Below are 16305 nucleotides of genomic sequence, written 5' to 3' on the forward strand. Positions count from 1 at the left end.
AGGCGTGCAATTTTCTCTGACTTATGACCAAGAAAGCTAATTAGGACTCTTTGCTTTCTTCCCATGTCTCACCCACACCCAAACTTAATGAAATCTTTTCATATGTAGGGTCTAGTATGCTTTGCTTTCAGGGGATGGACCCATGCTTGCTAAAGCTCTTAGTCCTCTCCTCTCTCCATACATTAATCCCAGCATCCAGAGGTCCCAGCTCTCCCTCTGCTGCAGAATCCTGACTCCAGCTTCTATGTCAGGCCTGTAGCTACTACAGGGCTCCAGGTCAAAGCACCATTGTGTGGTGCCTTTTCCCTCTTGTGGCCTCTCAGCTCCAATGCTCCCTGGCTCCTTCCTCTTCAGCCCACCCTTTCCCGACCTTTGGAGGATCTGTTCTCCATCAAGAAAAAGAAATGGGGCATTTTTCCATTTGGATGAGTTTCTCGTGTGTATTTATTAGATTCAGCTTGAGCTGAAGAATATCACGTCATCTAAATGAAGGCAGCTGCTGTCCTCGGAGTTTCGTGCTATACTTCTGCAAAAGTAAGAGCAAAATGCAGTCCCCTTTGGGTACAGACAAGGACAACTTTGAAATCTTCCAAATCTTCCAAGCTAGGCTGAGGTTTCGTAAATGACACATTTGAGGAATATACTTCTACCCACAAAGAATTGTAGCTCCCCACTCCTCATCAAAAAAGGAAGCTTCTTTTTGGAGTAAACAGAGACAATCACGGAAAACAGCACCCGGTCAAACACGGAACTGAAGCCTCGGTGGATACACCTACTACACAGCTCCTGTAAAACTCAGGGAATCATGGACAGTCAGAAAGATTGTATGAACCACAGGACTAGGACATCTGCTGTGAGACTGTGTCTCCTAGAAACAGCAGGGAAACTTCTCCCATGATAGCACCACATTACAGGACCCAGACAAGAACACTAATAGATATGATAACTCTGAAGAGGAAATTCTCATGGTGCCTCAACCATCGTAGGCGAAGAACTACAGGCAACAAATGGCTGCTGTAAAAGGGAGAATTCGTCCCTCCCAGGATGAGTCCCTAACCGGTTATCCAGTGTAATGTGGTTAGCCCTGAAATTAGGTACATATAAAAGCCTCTACAGAGACTTAACAGGTTGATTATATTTTTGCGCTTATGTATATGTAATAATTATAATTAAGGAAAAAGAGGCCAAGAGGCCATAGTTTTGAGAGGGTGTAAGAGGGAGTATATGGGAGGGCTAGAAGGAAGGAAAAGGGGGAATAATGTAATCACATTTTAATTAAGATACATAAAAATTTTTAAAAGAAACATAGTCACTCCATATTTATGCCTCAAGCAAAAAGAAAGCAAGGCCAGTACGTCATCATTGGAGCAGGCCAACGGGGTACTATGATCAGAAGAGTGACGTTCTTATTGCTGTGATGAACACTTAGAAACAGTGAGGTTCCCAACTGTGGCCTTGCTAAACTGCCTTCCTCCTGTGTTAACACATGTGATCAGGATAGAGTTTGTATAAGGCGGAAGATATCTTGCTGTAAACTTTATTCCTCACATGCCTCATTAGGGAGGACCTTGAGTGGAGCTTACAAAAAAAAAAAAAAAAAAAAAAAGTCTAGAATTCAATCAACTAGAATGGCCAGAAGACAAAATGGGGGTTTGCTTGAAAAAACAAACAAACAAACAAACAACAAAATCAGCCCCTGAGGTTTTCGAGAAGAAGGCTCTATGGTATGTGGTATAGTAAATCTGAGTTCTGCAGGCTTTCTTGTGTGGCTCTGGCTATCCTGGAACTCTTTAGACTAGGCTGACCTTGAACTCAAGATATCTGCTTGCCTCTGCCCTCCCTCCAACCCCCAAGTGCTGGGATTAAAGGCATTCCATACTGCGCTTTGCATCCTGTTTCCTTTTTGTCTGGAGCAAGTCTTCAGCTTACCCTCAGTTAATCCGCATACACAGCCCGAGGTATGCCTCACCAATCTGGTCTCCTAGAAGATCTAAAATTCAATCAAGTTGACCTTTGAAGACTGACCATGAGGTTACTCACCACATGAGCACATTTTTTTTAACCCTCTTAGGCTGAATTACTGACAAATAGGAGGCAGTTAGGAATCTTTTTGTGCTAACTTTTTGCCTAGTTACCTGGTAAGACGGGCTTCTAGCCCACTAGGCTCAGAGCACTGGAGCAGAAGCTTTTAGGAACTAGCCTTAATAATTCCAGGGTGCAACTGCAGACAACGGCAACCTAGGGGTTCTGCCACCCCTAATTGTGCTCACCAGCCACCTGCTTCTCCATAAGCATTGTTCGTAGATAACAATGTTCGTAGGATAGTAAGATCCAGCCACAAGAAGCAGGCCTTTCTGTCATCCGTATAACATAAATAGAGTTTCATCAAAACAGTAACTCGGCTTATGCTGTTTAGTGGCATGATTTTGTCTGGTTGAATTCTGAATCCGTTCATGTAATCCATGTACTTAAAATACACAAACGCAGAGGTGGTTATTAAAACATGATTTGTCAGAATTTGCACTGTAGCTTCTCATTAGGCCAGAATAGGTTGGAAATCTGTACCTGGATTAAAGCCACCCAAATGAATCTGGCAGACATGGCAGTGACCACACGTGCTAAGGAATTTGCCCAACATCTAAATTTTATTCTTTTCTCCCTTAAGAGCATCTTAGCCCAGAGTATACAGGTTATAATTTTCCCAAATCATGGCTGAGGTCATCTAAGAACTTTCTTCATGTTATTTTTCTTATTTTAGGAGCAGGCCCGGATGCTGGAAATGGGGATTACCGGTCCAGAAGGTCACGTTCTGAGCAGACCAGAAGAGGTAGGTTTCAAGGAGTAGAACAGCAGGGCCACACAGGGAAAAGCCAGGATGGCCGTGAGGTTTGCTTTTCACCAGTGTTTCCTGGGAAGCACTGATTGTCAGAGTCCTAGCCTGCCACTCACTTTATAGCTGCAATGTTTCTATTTGGTCCCGCTCTTCTGAGCCGCGTCCACACACACTTTCGGCATACGCATGGCTGAAAGGAGGTAGAATCTATGGGCGCCGCTAGCCTTGTTGGAAGACTTCTCTCAAACACCTCTTCTGGCTAGAAAGGAGCGTAAAGGAGATGCTCATCTCTGACCTTCACTTGCTCTGCCCTCCCTACGCATTCAGTAGGAGTGCACGAGTTATGTCTGTCTTTTTTAATCTTCCTGAGCACTGGAAACCTTCTTATGCACATTTTCATATTGCTTGGAGTCTTGCAAAACACCGGACAGTGTGGAAAGGCGGTCGAATAGACTTTTCATAGGCATCATGCCCGCCGACTCATGTGTCATGCCAGTGACTTCTGCTGGCACAGGCCTCAGAGCTTCAATTCATTGCCTGCCAATCGGAGAGCGAGGTGTTTCTGATCTACCACCTTGAGTAATCCCCAAGGCTCCCTAAGTCAATGAAGCTGATCCTGTTATGCTAAACTCCCCAGAAGAGGCAGAACCTAAAGACTGTGTTTAAAGGCTCTCTTCTAGAGCCTGTAAGAAATGTAAATGTAACACAAATATAGAGAAAGTTTCCTGCGTACAAGGAGGCTACATACACTTTTGCATGCTGAACACACTTGTATTAGGGCATCTAGATGGAGACATAGAACATGGTCATCTTTCTAGATGTTTCCAGTTGACACAATCTTTTAATTAATGATTGACATTCCAGTCACACACAACATTTCTGAAAACAAAAACAAAAAAAACAAGGTCTGTGTCCTAATGATTTTAGGCCCTTTTTATAAGACACTTACTCCTGGCAGTGCTAACCGAATGTATTATCTCCTTTCTTCTTTCTGCCACTCAAGGTAAATGGCATTGTTTAGGTAGAGAACCTGAAACGTAGAGACAGTCAGCCAAGGGCCTGATCATGTTGGAAGGGCTAGAAAGTCATTTGTATAGTGTTAGCTGGCCATAGTGGTAACACTGTTCGTGAAACTCTAAATGCTGGTCCCTGGAGGCACGGGCTGGCAGGACAGATTCCTTTAGATGCAGCCAGGGGATTTCCCAGGCAGAGTCTATTTCTGTTCCTTGGTTTGTTTTTTCAGCCTCGCCCCACCCCCACCACCTCAACCTTTCCCGGTCCCATCTCCTTTTTAGTAAGAAGGCCACTTAGCTCCATCTCTAGAAGCTCTTTTTGAGTAAAGCTGAAATGTGATGTAAGCTTCTAAAGATAGTCACACTGTCAAAGTACAGATAACCCCCCAGGGCTGGGAGGGAATGAGATCAAAGGGCCAGGAGCGGTGAGGTCATGGGGCTGCTGAAGTGGTCAGCAAATGTTTGAAGGGGCAGTGAGCACAGGAAAAGCCAGCTCTTTTTTTACTTCAAAGCTCACCCAGATGTAGTCTCAAGCGATGCTATCCAGAAAGCAGAGATGGAGGCACGGAGCGTGATCTCCAGTCGTCTGGGGGCTTTGAGGCCTTTACCTGAACCTAGGAGCCTTCTGGAGGATGCCAGCTCAGCTGGCCCAGTTGCTCATGCAGACTGAACCACATTCACCATAGGGTGACTGGTTTGCATTATGCCGCCACTAGACATCTGTAAGCTATTTGGAGCATGGCTTTTAAGTGTCGGTCTGTGCAAGCTAGCCCAGAAAGTCATATCCATACGAAAAGGAACGGCTGCTGGTTTGATGAGGAGTCACCACTGTCTCCACTCCAGGCAGAACAGGACTTGCTTAGGGTTTGGGCAGTAGCAGACTTCACACTGCTCAGAAACTGTGATCAACAGTCACACCAAGAGTCTCTGTTCTAGGCACTAATTTCTCAAAAGAACTAACCCTTTCATCCTTCCAGCAGCTCCGGGTCAGGACTCATTGGTACTCCCACTTAGACAAGAAAGAGCAGCATTAGGAGGTGGGGCGATGTACCTGAGGCTACCTGGCTTGTATAGCAGACCAGGATTCACTGTCAGCGCACTCAAGGGAGCCCGCACACCCAGATCCCTCTTGGTTAATCAAATATGGAGAAAACCATCACTTCTCAGGCATTAAGTGCATCTGGGTTACTTGGCATATTTGAAAACATGAATTCTACTTTGGAGTAGGCTAGAGGAGATAAGTAAATAAAAACGGTGTCTGTGCCCTGAACTTGGGAATGGTTCTAAGAAGAAATCCTTCCTGGAACTAACACTTTGCTCACCCCATTGCTTCAGGGAAAGGATTGATGTCCTTGGGTGCCAGATTCTCATCACGGGATGATGATGCAATTGTGTTTTCCCAGAGACTCTGCCCTGTGATTGGGGAGCTGAGGTTTCTGTTTGGGTTCGGTCTTTATGGTCCATAGGAAAGGAGAGGGGCACAGTGCCAGGCAGTGCCCTAGACACAGCCCTAATACCATTCTCCGTGTTTGCTGAGGGACAGAGACACAGAGAAGCCCAGAAAATTAACACGGGAGGTGTGTCCTAGAAGCAGGTTCAGGCGCTGTGATTTCAGATCTTCCTGGGTGGTTCTTAGCCTCTGAGAAGCACCGTGTCACCACCTGTTGTAGAGGCGGAAGTAGCAAGGCGGTAGGGCCCATGCTGTTGCTGACTCTTGGTGACTTGTTTTCGTAGCTGGAAGCTGAGGCTGTGTTCCGGGCCATCACCATCGCCAGCCAGACCAACTGCCCCCTCTATGTCACCAAGGTCATGAGCAAGAGTGCTGCGGATCTCATCTCACAAGCCAGGAAGAAAGGTGATTTGTGCTCCCAGGGTGCTGAACCTTGCACTGCCCGCCAGGGCTCCCCGCCTCCTTTGCTGGCTGTCCACTGTAATAGAAAGGACTCCTCTCCTGTATCTTGCCATGCTCTCTACGAAGCCCTGGTCTACAGCTGGAGTTCTGAGGTTTCTCCCATCTGGCATCTAAAAAAACTGAGAGTTAGGAAGGTTAAGTAGTTTGCCTGAAGTAACAGCATGAATTAATTTCCCCGAGACTTGGTATATCCTCCACTCACTTTGCTTCTCCCCTACGCCAGTTCACATTATCTGAGCTTTGTAAGTAAGACACGCCAGTCAGGGTTGTGCTGAGTGCAGGAGTCAAATATCCAGGCAACACTGGCAATGATAAAAGTAAAGTATTTGGGTCGTAATTCAGGCATGGCTAGCTTGGTGAGTTTCAGCAATGACATTAATTCTCTAAAGTTCTCACTCACTGTTTGTTTTTTGGTGGTTTCACAGTCAGTATTCACAGTGACAGGAATAGAGGATACCGGAGGGGGGGGTAATCTATTGTCCTCAATTCCTGGTGAAGGACGCAATGAAGAAATGTCTCAAGCAAGTGTCTAAGAATAATTTGATTATCTTGTCTGGGGTCTATGTACATCTCTGAATCAAAGGTCGCCCTAAAGGACAGCATCATCTGAGGGCTCATGGCAGGGGTGAGGTCACACCACCTCATCATACAGGTCAGCACAGTTATTTTAGACAGGAGGGGGATGGCCTTTACACAGTGGTCTTGATGACCCATGGCTCAGTTTCTGTTGCCTTTTGGCCTCTGCTATGCTGTCCACTACTGTTATCTAGGGCTAGTAGTGTCATGACTCCCAATTCAAAGCTTTCTTTTTGAGTTCTGAGCCTATTCCTTGTCCTTAGTGATATGCTCTTGGGCAAGTAACCAGTGTGGTTGAGAAACAAGAGCTGTGGGCTGAGCTTGGTTGTGAAAGAAGATTCCCCAGGCAGTCATGCATTGCTGTTGCTGTATGCTGATGGCCATCTGCTAGCAGAGAGACCCAAGATGAGCGATTCATCGGCTAAGTGGTCCTTGGAACTTCTGTGTGGGGTGTTTAGTGGAGCCCAGCTGACATCCGGCAGTATCTTTTAGCTGTCTGGCTTTCTGGAAAAAGGGATCCTTTTCCTATGGTAGAGGAATCTCTCTAGCTGTCCAAATGCTTTCCTAGCTGTGTGGTTCTAGGCTAGTTCCCATTTCTCCATGTTCAGGGTAAACCTGTTTTGTCTCTCAGCAGTTAATGATGCTACTCCCCTGGATGAGGGGTGTTCAGGAGAACTGGGGAAACAGTCCTTATTGGAAGTAGGGTGGAGAGAAGTTGGAAAGGGAAGGAGGGGAAAGGAAGAGCAGGAGAGGACCTGACACCCACCCTAACCACCCAGTACATTAAGCTCTCATGCCCTCTGCTGGTGTGCCCTGCCTGAGTCCTGAAGATGGGATGCTTCCAAATGTATGCTGCTCTTACCTCATATTTCATGATAGGAGCTTCCTCCCATTAGCCTTCTGATCTGTGAGTCTCTGCTAAGGAGAACTCACAACAGCTGTGTCTCCAGGGTGGAGAGGATGTGTAATTCTGGGACAAAATAGGGGCTGAAGATATTGAAGCTAAGAACATCTTTTGGACAGCCATTCTCAGGGAGAATTAAGAGCACTTTCAACAGGAAGATGGAGTATGTCTTCTTCCTGAATCTGTTCCTAATCAAGTCCCCAAGGATCTCATTATCCATCACCAGTGCTCTTTAAGAACTCTGATGCTCATAAGTAATATTAGAAAGCTACAACTTAAGATGGGGAGTGGAGGTTCACTCTGTGAAAGCAAGGGCCTGGGCCAGTCTCTCTCTGTCTCTGTCTCTGTCTGTCTGTCTCTCTCTCTCTCTCTCTTACACACACACACACACACACACACACACACACACACACACACAGTGCAATACAATGAAGCACTGACATGATATGGGCATTATTGTCACCCTGTTTTGAATGAAGAAATTGATGTGACCAGCTGGGCAGTTCAGTGTCTAAATTCAGATATAATGGAGATCTCTACTTTTTTCAACTTCTGCTCTAAATCTAGTCCCTAGGAAAAGCTGTTTCTTGTAATTGCTGAGTATGTTCCTTAAATCTCACTTCTTCATTGTTTTCCTGCTCCTATAATTTTGTCAATGGTTTTTTTAACACCACCCTTAAGGCAGGGAGGCCTTATGTTATGAATCACTGCTGTTTTCTTCTTTATTCTGTAGTAAACATCACTAATCAATCTGGATATCTTCTAGTGAAACCGGAAGCATTGCTAGACTTTCTCCCTGCCCACTATTCCAGGGAATCATTAACAATTGATTGACATTGAAACAAGGCAAAACCTCTTAGAATGTGATTGTGCAAACTCAGAAGGCAGAAAAAGAAGAAAGTAAAAAATTCTCAAGGCTCATCCTCACATGGTTGTCCCAAAATACAGATGTGAAGAAAGGAGGGGCCAACCAACTTTAGGGAAAAGCAGTTTCTTCTGAACCACTATCTCTTTTAAAAAGGTTCAACACAAGCATCCTAGGGCTCCATCTTAATGCACCCCAGGTTGTTGGGTCTACAGTCCCAACTCACTGTTTCCCATAGTGACAAGTGAAGTCGAGGGCAGCGACTATTTAAAAAACAAAACAGCAACAATTAAACTATGTAAGAGCCTATTATCCTGCTGATAGGGCCAAATCTTGTCCTTGTAGCAGGAGGAGGTGGTAGTTCTAAGTAATGTGGAGCATACTCAGTACTGTGGGCCTCCATGGTGCAAAAGGGTAGATAGTAAAGAAATTAGCACTGGGGAGAAGGCTCAGCTGGCTAAACATCTGTAAGCGTGAGTACCTGAGCAACAAGCTGGACATGGTGGCCTGCTCTTACAGTCATACTGTAGGGTGATGGAGACAAGAGGACCCCTGGACCTTACTGGCCAGTTAATCTTGTCTAGTCAGTGAGCTGTCAGTTTAGTGAGAGACCTTGCCTCAAAAAGTAAGATGGAGAAAAATGGAGAAGCCATCCAACTTTGGCTTCTGACCTCTACACCCATAAACCCGCATCCTAAAGGATTGGTGTACACACTACACAATTAGTATTCCTTGAGTGTCTACCATGTACCAGAGCCTTTTATGTACGCTAAGTCCTTTCACAAGTCTGCAAAGTAAACAGTGTCTCATTTCATCAGTTCTAGGACATACTGCTTTGACATTTCAATATTCTAAAAATGAGGATGATTCGTGTAACCTGCATAATCACTGTATAGTTTTATTTTCTTCTTGTCAAATTGAAAACTGCCTCATAGTGGGAGGTTTACTGCCAGACCTTACAGCTAGGGGCAGTTATTTACAGATCACAACACTGTTCACGTTTAGTAGGAAAACAGAGCCAAAAGAGCGAATAGAAACCTGAACCCCGGGGTTGCCTCTCCAGAGACACAGCAGAGTTCTGTTCTGTGCTATCCTGGAGCCGTGCATACACCTTACAAACGTGACATCTGCTCCTTCCAGGAAACGTGGTCTTTGGTGAGCCCATCACTGCCAGCCTGGGAATCGATGGGACCCATTACTGGAGTAAGAACTGGGCCAAGGCAGCTGCATTTGTGACATCCCCACCTCTGAGCCCTGACCCGACCACACCTGACTACATCAACTCCTTGCTGGCCAGGTTGGTACAGGGAAGCCATGTGCTCTGTGGGATCACCTTGGGGCCACCTGGGGTGGGGGGCGGGCTACAGTAGGATGGTCGAGGCGCGGCCTTGAGTACAGAAAGCTGGCTCTTCTTCATCGGACTTCAGTTGATGACACAGTTTCAGTGTGAGCAGTGGTCCTAGCAGTTGGTGCCTAGAATGTGTCAGGCTTCTGCAGTCCCTTGTTCCTCGTAACAACTGTGTGGCGTTATCACCACCATTTTGCAGATTAAGCACCTGATGGTGAAGGCACTTAAAGGTATTTGTCAGAACTCAAAGCATTTGTCATGATGACACTTAGCCAGTAATTATAAAGAGACTCAAGGCCAGGCCACTGGTCATTTGAGTTCTTATATTTTTATAACTCGGGTTTTTTTTTGGGGGGGGAGTGATTGCATTCGTGTGTGTGTGTGTGTGTGTGTGTGTGTGTGTGTGTGTGTGTGCATAAGCAGGCATGTTTGCCTGCTTCTCTGTATGTGTGTCTGGTGTGCAGGCGCCTGCAGAGCCCATGAGAAGGCATAAGATAGCACAGAACTAGAGTTAGAGCCAGTTGTGAGCCACCTGATGTGGCTGCTGAGAACCAAGCCTGGACCTCCTGCAGCAGCAGCAGCTGGTGTTCATAACCACTGAGTTGTCCCTCCAGCCCTTATCTAATTCTTCGTTGTTTGCCACAGAAGACATGATCTGGTTCTACTTCCTCACTTTCTGGATGGGTTGCTGAGCCCAGAGAGGGGAGGAAACATAACCAAGCTCACACAGCTTAGGAAGGGATAAAGAGGCTTCAAGCTAAAGAGGTGATTCTGGCCCCACAGTAGTCTCCAACCACCTCTCCTAATCATGTGAAACTTGCTTTTGTCCAGTGGGGATCTGCAGCTCTCTGGAAGCGCTCACTGTACCTTCAGCACTGCCCAGAAAGCCATTGGGAAGGACAACTTCACCGCCATCCCTGAGGGCACCAATGGTGTGGAGGAGCGGATGTCTGTCATCTGGGACAAGGCTGTGGTAAGGAACTGAGGGAGGGTGGCTCTAGGACCAAATGAAAGCCTGAGGCACCGATCAAGCTAGGACACAGCTCCCTAAGGATGTCCTAGAGAGCATGTTCATCGTGTAGGTGAGGTCTATACCTGCTGAGATGTCCACGGAGCCAGGTGGCTCTTGTGGCTTGGGAATTCACCTCCTAGAAATGTCTCCTGAGCTCTAGAACTCTGAGGAGGCTTCAATACATAGTTACCCGATTCCATGAGCAGTCTGTGCTTTAAATGACAGGGAATCCATTCTGTGAATGATCTGTGCTCAAAATGATAGTTCTTTGTGTTTGAATAGCTTTATGACCTCCTTTGAAAGGGCTGGATATGATGCATTGAAATGACAAGCAATGCATCTCTGCCTAAAGCCACCAAGTCACACCCGGGGTATCCCACACTGAGGGCTTGTAAATATCCTAGACTATTCAAGAAATCGACTTTCAGTGTTTCCTGGCCAAGTAGCATCTTTTTATTTTCCCTGTTTGTGTCATAAAGACTGATGAATGAAACAGTCACATTGGTGAAGACACTTCTGAAGATGTTAGTACAATCATAAGAAATTTACTGCACAGGCCCCTCCCTGTGTGCAGTGCCAATACAGTGCCTCTGAACTAAAAACACTGCATTTATCTGCACTGGCAATCCAGTAAGGCCCCTGTTCTTGGCTTCTAGGAAGCTCTAAAGCTGGGTTTGAAAGTTAATTTTTTTCCATGCTCATGCTGTTTGCTTCAAGAAAGGAAAATTATAAGTGGTTGGCTTTGGTCTGTTTTTATCTCTCTTTATGAATATTTTATATTTACATATCTTATCTGAATTTGCTAGAACTTATATATGCTGCAAACAGGTATCCCTGTCAATCCAGAGCCCATAAGTGGTCCCCTGAGATGGAGCCCCTAGTGATACCATCGATGACCTACTGTGTAAGAGAATTTGGTGACAGTCACAGGGCAGCAAAACCACTACTGACACGCTTCTCAGAGCATACCCTCTTCATTCAGCAATACTTAACTTTAATTTTTTGTTTTTGTTTTTGAAGATAGGATTTCCCTGTGTAGCCTTGACTGCCCTCGACTCCCTTTGTAGATCAGGCTGGCCTGGAACTTATGGAGATCCACCTGCCTCTGCCTCCCCTAGTGCTGGGATTGCTGGTGTGTACCTGTAATCTACACCTGGCTTTAACTTTAGTTTTTAATTGGTAACAGGATACATGCTCAATAAAAGACACCGAGAAACTTCAGACAAATACATACATGAAAAAAGAAACCTCATAATTTTATAACGTAGGGATGCCCACTGTCACCTTCTGAGTAAGGCTTTACATATCTATCCTCTGAGCATACAAATATACACGTATACCTAAAGAAAGGGCTCACATGTTCGATTTACTGCAGATGCTCTCTGATCTTTTTTGGAATTAATAGAAGTAAATGCTTAAGTAAGCTATCTGTACACAGCTATAAAAATTGTATTCTTCAGGAAAAGTAACTTCTATCTTTAAGCCACATGTTTATACATCTTTTAATTAATTAACTAATTAAACATCTTGACCTCAGTTTCTCCTCCCACCTTCTTACCCAACCCCTCACCCACTCCTCCTTCCTTTCTTTTGAAAAAAGAGGAGGCCTCCCGTGGGTATCAACTGGCCTTGGCGTGTCAGGTTGCAGGAAGACTAGCTGCACCTTCTCCTGACCTTTACACGTTTCTTTGCCCAGCTGACGTTCAAGCTGGCGAGGTGGGATCTGTACTCGGTACCTCTGTACTGCTGGGCCTCAGTGGTCACACTGCTCTGGGCTCAGCAGCCTTGCACCTAGAGCAAGATACCTAGATACCTAGAGCTGCCATAGGTACAGATGGGCATTCCTTGTCCTTCCACAGGCTACGGGGAAGATGGATGAAAATCAGTTTGTGGCTGTGACAAGCACTAACGCTGCCAAGATATTCAACCTGTACCCTCGCAAGGGCAGAATAGCTGTGGGCTCTGACAGCGACCTGGTCATCTGGGACCCAGACGCCGTGAAGATCGTCTCTGCTAAGAACCACCAGTCGGTAAGGCACGGCTGGTGGGCTGGAGAATGTGTGTGGGGAGCCGCCTCAGGACTAAGCTCACAGAGTGGACCAGTCTCCGAGACTAGGATGGACTACAGAAGTAACCCATCCCTCGAGAGCTTTTCATGCTTTCCGGGGTTTTGTTTTGTTGTGAAAGCAAGATCTCATGATCAGGCAGGCTTCGAATCTGAATTGCTGGTAACCGTACTTTTGCCTCCTAAGTGCGGTATAACAGGCATGTGCTCCCATGGCCAGTTTGCCCTAAGTTCTACTGGCGTAAAAACAAACAAACGACAGCTTAAAAACTGTTTCTTTCCTCTGCTTTCCCGAGTGAGGGGCTCTGCTCTTTCTAGTCACTCTGGGATGGAGACGCAGTGAGAGACAAGTCCTCTCTGCATGCTTCCAGGGTAGTGGACCTCAAACAGGCTTTATGTCTTGAAGGAAGACATAATTGCTCCAGTTCTCCTAGACTGAAATCCAAATCCATCCAGTATCGTAAAAAGGTACTAAGTACTTGGCATTAAAAATAGTACCTGATGTGGCTGAGTGCTCTCAGTTCTCTGAATCTCATGAGCAGCAGATACTGCTTGGGTGGGTCATTTATCTCCTTTTTGTAGCTTTGCCTAATTTCTAGATGTGCATAGAACGTAAAGAATTTACATAGCTGGTGTGGGGCTGACATTCAAATCCTAGCCCCAAACCAGTTCCCACCTGCTGCAATGCTGTCTTCCTGATGCACCAATGAGGGAGGTCGGCAGACAGACTATTCTGGGTAGTAACGGTGTTCGCTTAAATGCCAGCTCAGGTCATGTAACAAGATTGTGCATGGGTACAGGCCAAAGGGCCATGCACTCACCATTCAGCACAAGCTCCGTCCATAGCCGCAGCCCTTGGGGTTCTCGCTGAGTTTGGGATAAGGCCCGAAACAGAGATAGAATTCCAGGTAAAGATCTGAATAGAAACGAGGCTCTCTGTTTTGCACCTTTATCCAGGGTGTGTCAGTCTCCCGTTTCCTACCACAGCAGGCAGGTGTGTCCTGAGCTTTTCCTGGCTCTACTTGGTGACTCAGTGCCTAGTGACACTGAAGGCAAAGTCCCAAACACGGGAGATAACCCTGTTCCACTTTCTTCTCTTCCTCCACCCATGGTCTGGCTTTGTCCACATCACTGAATCCAGGTCGCAGAATATAACATCTTTGAGGGGATGGAGCTGCGCGGGGCGCCTCTGGTGGTTATCTGCCAGGGCAAGATCATGCTGGAAGACAGCAACCTCCACGTGACCCAAGGGGCAGGCCGCTTCATCCCCTGCAGCCCGTTCTCGGACTATGTCTATAAGCGCATTAAAGCCAGGAGGAAGGTGAGTGCCCATGAGGTGTAGGGGTTACGAAGGGTATGAGGTCCCATTCCGTGCCTGGGGTTCAGGGGACCAGTCTTCCTTAGAACCCAAGCCACACAGTGGCTTGGTGTTGAAGAAATGCTGAGCATTTCTGCGAGGAGGACTTTCAAAACTGTTTTGGCCAGAGAAAGTTTTTTTCTTTTCCTAAATAATTCCTTCACATTATTATAGCACTTTAGCTTAAAATTAGAAGGATTTGATGAAGAGTATAAATAATTCCCAAATTAGCCTTAAAACAAGAACAAGCTGATGCCCAACCATCTCTTCCAGCCTGCCCAAGGTTGCTCTATTGGAAAAAATGCTCACAACTTTTAACTACTGTGGTTCATATGAAATCTCTCTCTCTTTCTTACATACACACACACACACACACACACACACACACACACACACACAGTAGTTTGGGTGATTTAGAGATGGGGCCTGGGCATTTCTTTTAGAGTCCTTCTTCTCCCCTCTCCAGCCTCCACCTGTTCTTGGAACCCAAGGGCTCCACAAGGCAAAGTTAGCCCAGGCCCTAAGGCTGAAATAGAGCTGTGAGAGTTGCGCTTCCAACTCCAGGGTGTGGCTTACTAGAAAGGAGGAGCAAAGCCACACCTCCCCAGGGTAGGCCCTCTGTAATTACAGCTTAGATTCTGGGATCAAAGAAAAGCCACCACTGTGGTATTGCTGGGTGGGGAGTACTGATGTGGTCCCTGATCCAGGAGGGACAGCCACGCTGTGCCCAGGTCACTGCACGGAAGGCAGGGGTAGGGTCTCCACGGAGGCGGCACCGTGGGTCAGCCTCACTGTAGGGTCTCCACAGAGGCAGTGCCGTGGTTCACCCTCACTGTCAGGCTCACAGGGATACACATCCCCCTAGCCTTGCTATGGCTAGTGACGTGACAGAGATTGCACGCAAGCACTGCTACCTTTTGGGTGGCGTCGTCACGCTTGTCTCATAGATCATAAATGCCTGTAGGGGACTCAGCATGTTTCACCCAGCTATAAACCCCAGCTCTTGGCAAAATCCCCACACAGAGTACGTGGTTGATTGATACTGCTGACTGGCTGCCCAGTCCCCAGGCAAGTTCACAGCCAAAGGTCTGTGGGTCAAACCACAGACTCTCAGTTTAGGGCCTCGCAGCCCTGACTGGTGGAAAGCCCTAAGAAGCCAGGGGTCGGTCTCCCACGGGATCTCATCTCCACAGCTTTTGTGACCTCATCTTATACTCTTGTTCTTCCTGCTGGCTCGGCTCCCGCTGACCTGATTGTCCTTCCTGTCTGTCCTGTTGCTACTTGCGGCTGGCTGCACTTGCTGATTGCTGTCTCTCCGGTCCCTCTGTGGCCTTTATTGCCATCCACATCAGTGCATAGCTTCCCCTCAGCATTCCTCTCCCCCAGTCCCCGCATCATCAAAGGCTCAGTTGATCCTCTAGACCAGTGGTTCTCAACCTGTGCGTCTTGAATGGCCTTTCCACAGCGGATGTCAAAGACCAATTAGAAAGCACGTGTTTACATTGCAATCCATAACAGTAGCAAAATTACAGTTCTGAGGTAGCAAGAGAAATAATGTTCTGGTTGGGGTCACAACACCGAGGAGGTTGAGGACCACTGCCCTAGGACGGAACCTCACGGAACCTCCAGAAGCCTCCGTGGATGATCTTTACCGTCAGTTTCCTGTAGCACTGCGTCTTTTTTCACATTCATTTCTGCTGCCTTCTCCCGGACTCCTCCCCACATACTCTTTTCACTGATAAACTGACACTTCCCAGAGTGCACACTACCCTGTTGGATCGCCGAGTGAAAGAATGAATGGTGGTGTGCTTTTCTCCTTACAGATGGCGGACCTGCATGCAGTCCCCAGGGGCATGTATGATGGGCCCGTGTTTGATCTGACCACCACCCCCAAAGGGGGCACCCCAGCTGGCTCTACTCGGGGCTCTCCCACTCGGCCAAACCCACCAGTGAGGAACCTCCATCAGTCGGGATTCAGCCTGTCAGGTGAGTGGAACGAACTGATGGAGAGAGGAAAGAGGGAGAGGGGGAGGACAAGCATTCCTAGGCTACAAATTATCCTGCAAACTCAAGTGAAATGCATTTCCCAGCCCAGTGCGCTCGTGTCCTTTTTAGGGAGGTGATTAGGGCTGAGAACAGAAAGTTCTCCTAATCAGCAAGTGGCCCTGGTAAGAAAGCCAGGCAAGTCACTGTCAAGTTTAAGTGATAGCCAATCAAACCTAACCTGGAGCAGGTCGATGGAGCTGATTCTCACTGTGAATTGATAACAATCTCCTCTATCAGCATGTGAGTACTCAGACTAGTTTTTTATGCTCCTGTAGCAGCAGCTTCTGGGAGCCTCGTTTCCCTCCATAGTGAAATGATGGCAGCAGTAGCCTCCATTGACTGAAGGTTCGCCATGTGTTTCCCATATTATCAGC

General features: G+C 46.9%; 1 protein-coding gene across 3 annotated transcripts in view; it reads left to right on the top strand.

The window, feature by feature from the left end:
• The window catches only part of Dpysl3 (dihydropyrimidinase like 3), a 109757-nt gene that overhangs the window by 89477 nt on the left and 3975 nt on the right, over positions 1-16305 (top strand). For all 3 annotated transcript variants that reach the window (XM_060377320.1, XM_060377321.1, XM_060377322.1), the window contains exons 7-13: positions 2759-2827; positions 5581-5701; positions 9244-9400; positions 10283-10424; positions 12323-12493; positions 13670-13849; positions 15709-15871. In XM_060377320.1, the coding sequence (XP_060233303.1) occupies positions 2759-2827; positions 5581-5701; positions 9244-9400; positions 10283-10424; positions 12323-12493; positions 13670-13849; positions 15709-15871 (1003 nt within the window). The remainder of the gene's footprint in view (positions 1-2758; positions 2828-5580; positions 5702-9243; positions 9401-10282; positions 10425-12322; positions 12494-13669; positions 13850-15708; positions 15872-16305) is intronic.

Source organism: Meriones unguiculatus, chromosome 2 (genome assembly GCF_030254825.1).
Source record: "Meriones unguiculatus strain TT.TT164.6M chromosome 2, Bangor_MerUng_6.1, whole genome shotgun sequence".
NCBI lineage: Eukaryota > Metazoa > Chordata > Mammalia > Rodentia > Muridae > Meriones > Meriones unguiculatus.